Genomic DNA, 602 nt, shown 5'->3' with positions numbered 1-602 from the left:
CTATCCAAGATCTTTTATGGATAGTGATGGAGATGGAGTCGGTGATCTTAATGGTAACTAATATCCATCAGAGTCTGATTTCTATTCGATTTTGATTCTCAATATGTTTAATACTAAAATTAATGTACTACGTTTTTCTGGTAAAATAAATTGTCTCTTATACGAATATAATACAAAACTACATTTAAAAATGTATTTTGCAGGTATAACATCCAAATTGGAATATTTGAAAGAACTCGGAGTAGGAGCGACATGGTTGTCCCCGATGTTCAAGTCACCGATGTATGATTTTGGTTACGATATTTCTGATTTTTATGATGTCCACGACGAGTATGGAACTATGGAAGATTTTGACAACTTAATGGCAAAAGCTAAGGAATTGGGTAAAGTTTATGCAAAATTATTATATTTAAGTTTGCTAAATAAATAGAAAATAAAATTATCTTTTCAAACTACTAGGGTATTCAAAATACTGTCAACAATTAAAATATAAAAAAAAACATTAGTCCAGGAAAATTTATATTATTTTCTTGTTTTGTAGATATCAAAATTGTACTTGATTTTGTACCGAATCATGGAAGTAACGAGAGCGTTTGGTTTGA

The 602-nt window shown here is 29.4% G+C and overlaps 1 protein-coding gene across 1 annotated transcript; it reads left to right on the top strand.

The window, feature by feature from the left end:
• Nucleotides 1-6: 6 nt before the first annotated feature.
• Nucleotides 7-596, top strand: LOC106127262 (maltase A1-like; the record flags this gene model as incomplete). Its single annotated transcript, XM_013325347.1, has 3 exons — nt 7-53; nt 204-383; nt 542-596. Coding segments are annotated over exons 1-3 (272 nt in total), but the record flags the coding sequence as incomplete, so codon positions are not given.
• Between the last annotated feature and the right edge of the window lie 6 nt (nt 597-602).

Source organism: Papilio xuthus, unplaced genomic scaffold (assembly GCF_000836235.2).
Source record: "Papilio xuthus unplaced genomic scaffold, Pxut_1.1 DF824839.1, whole genome shotgun sequence".
Classification (NCBI taxonomy): Eukaryota; Metazoa; Arthropoda; class Insecta; order Lepidoptera; family Papilionidae; genus Papilio; species Papilio xuthus.
This window is presented reverse-complemented; position numbering and strand designations above follow the sequence as displayed.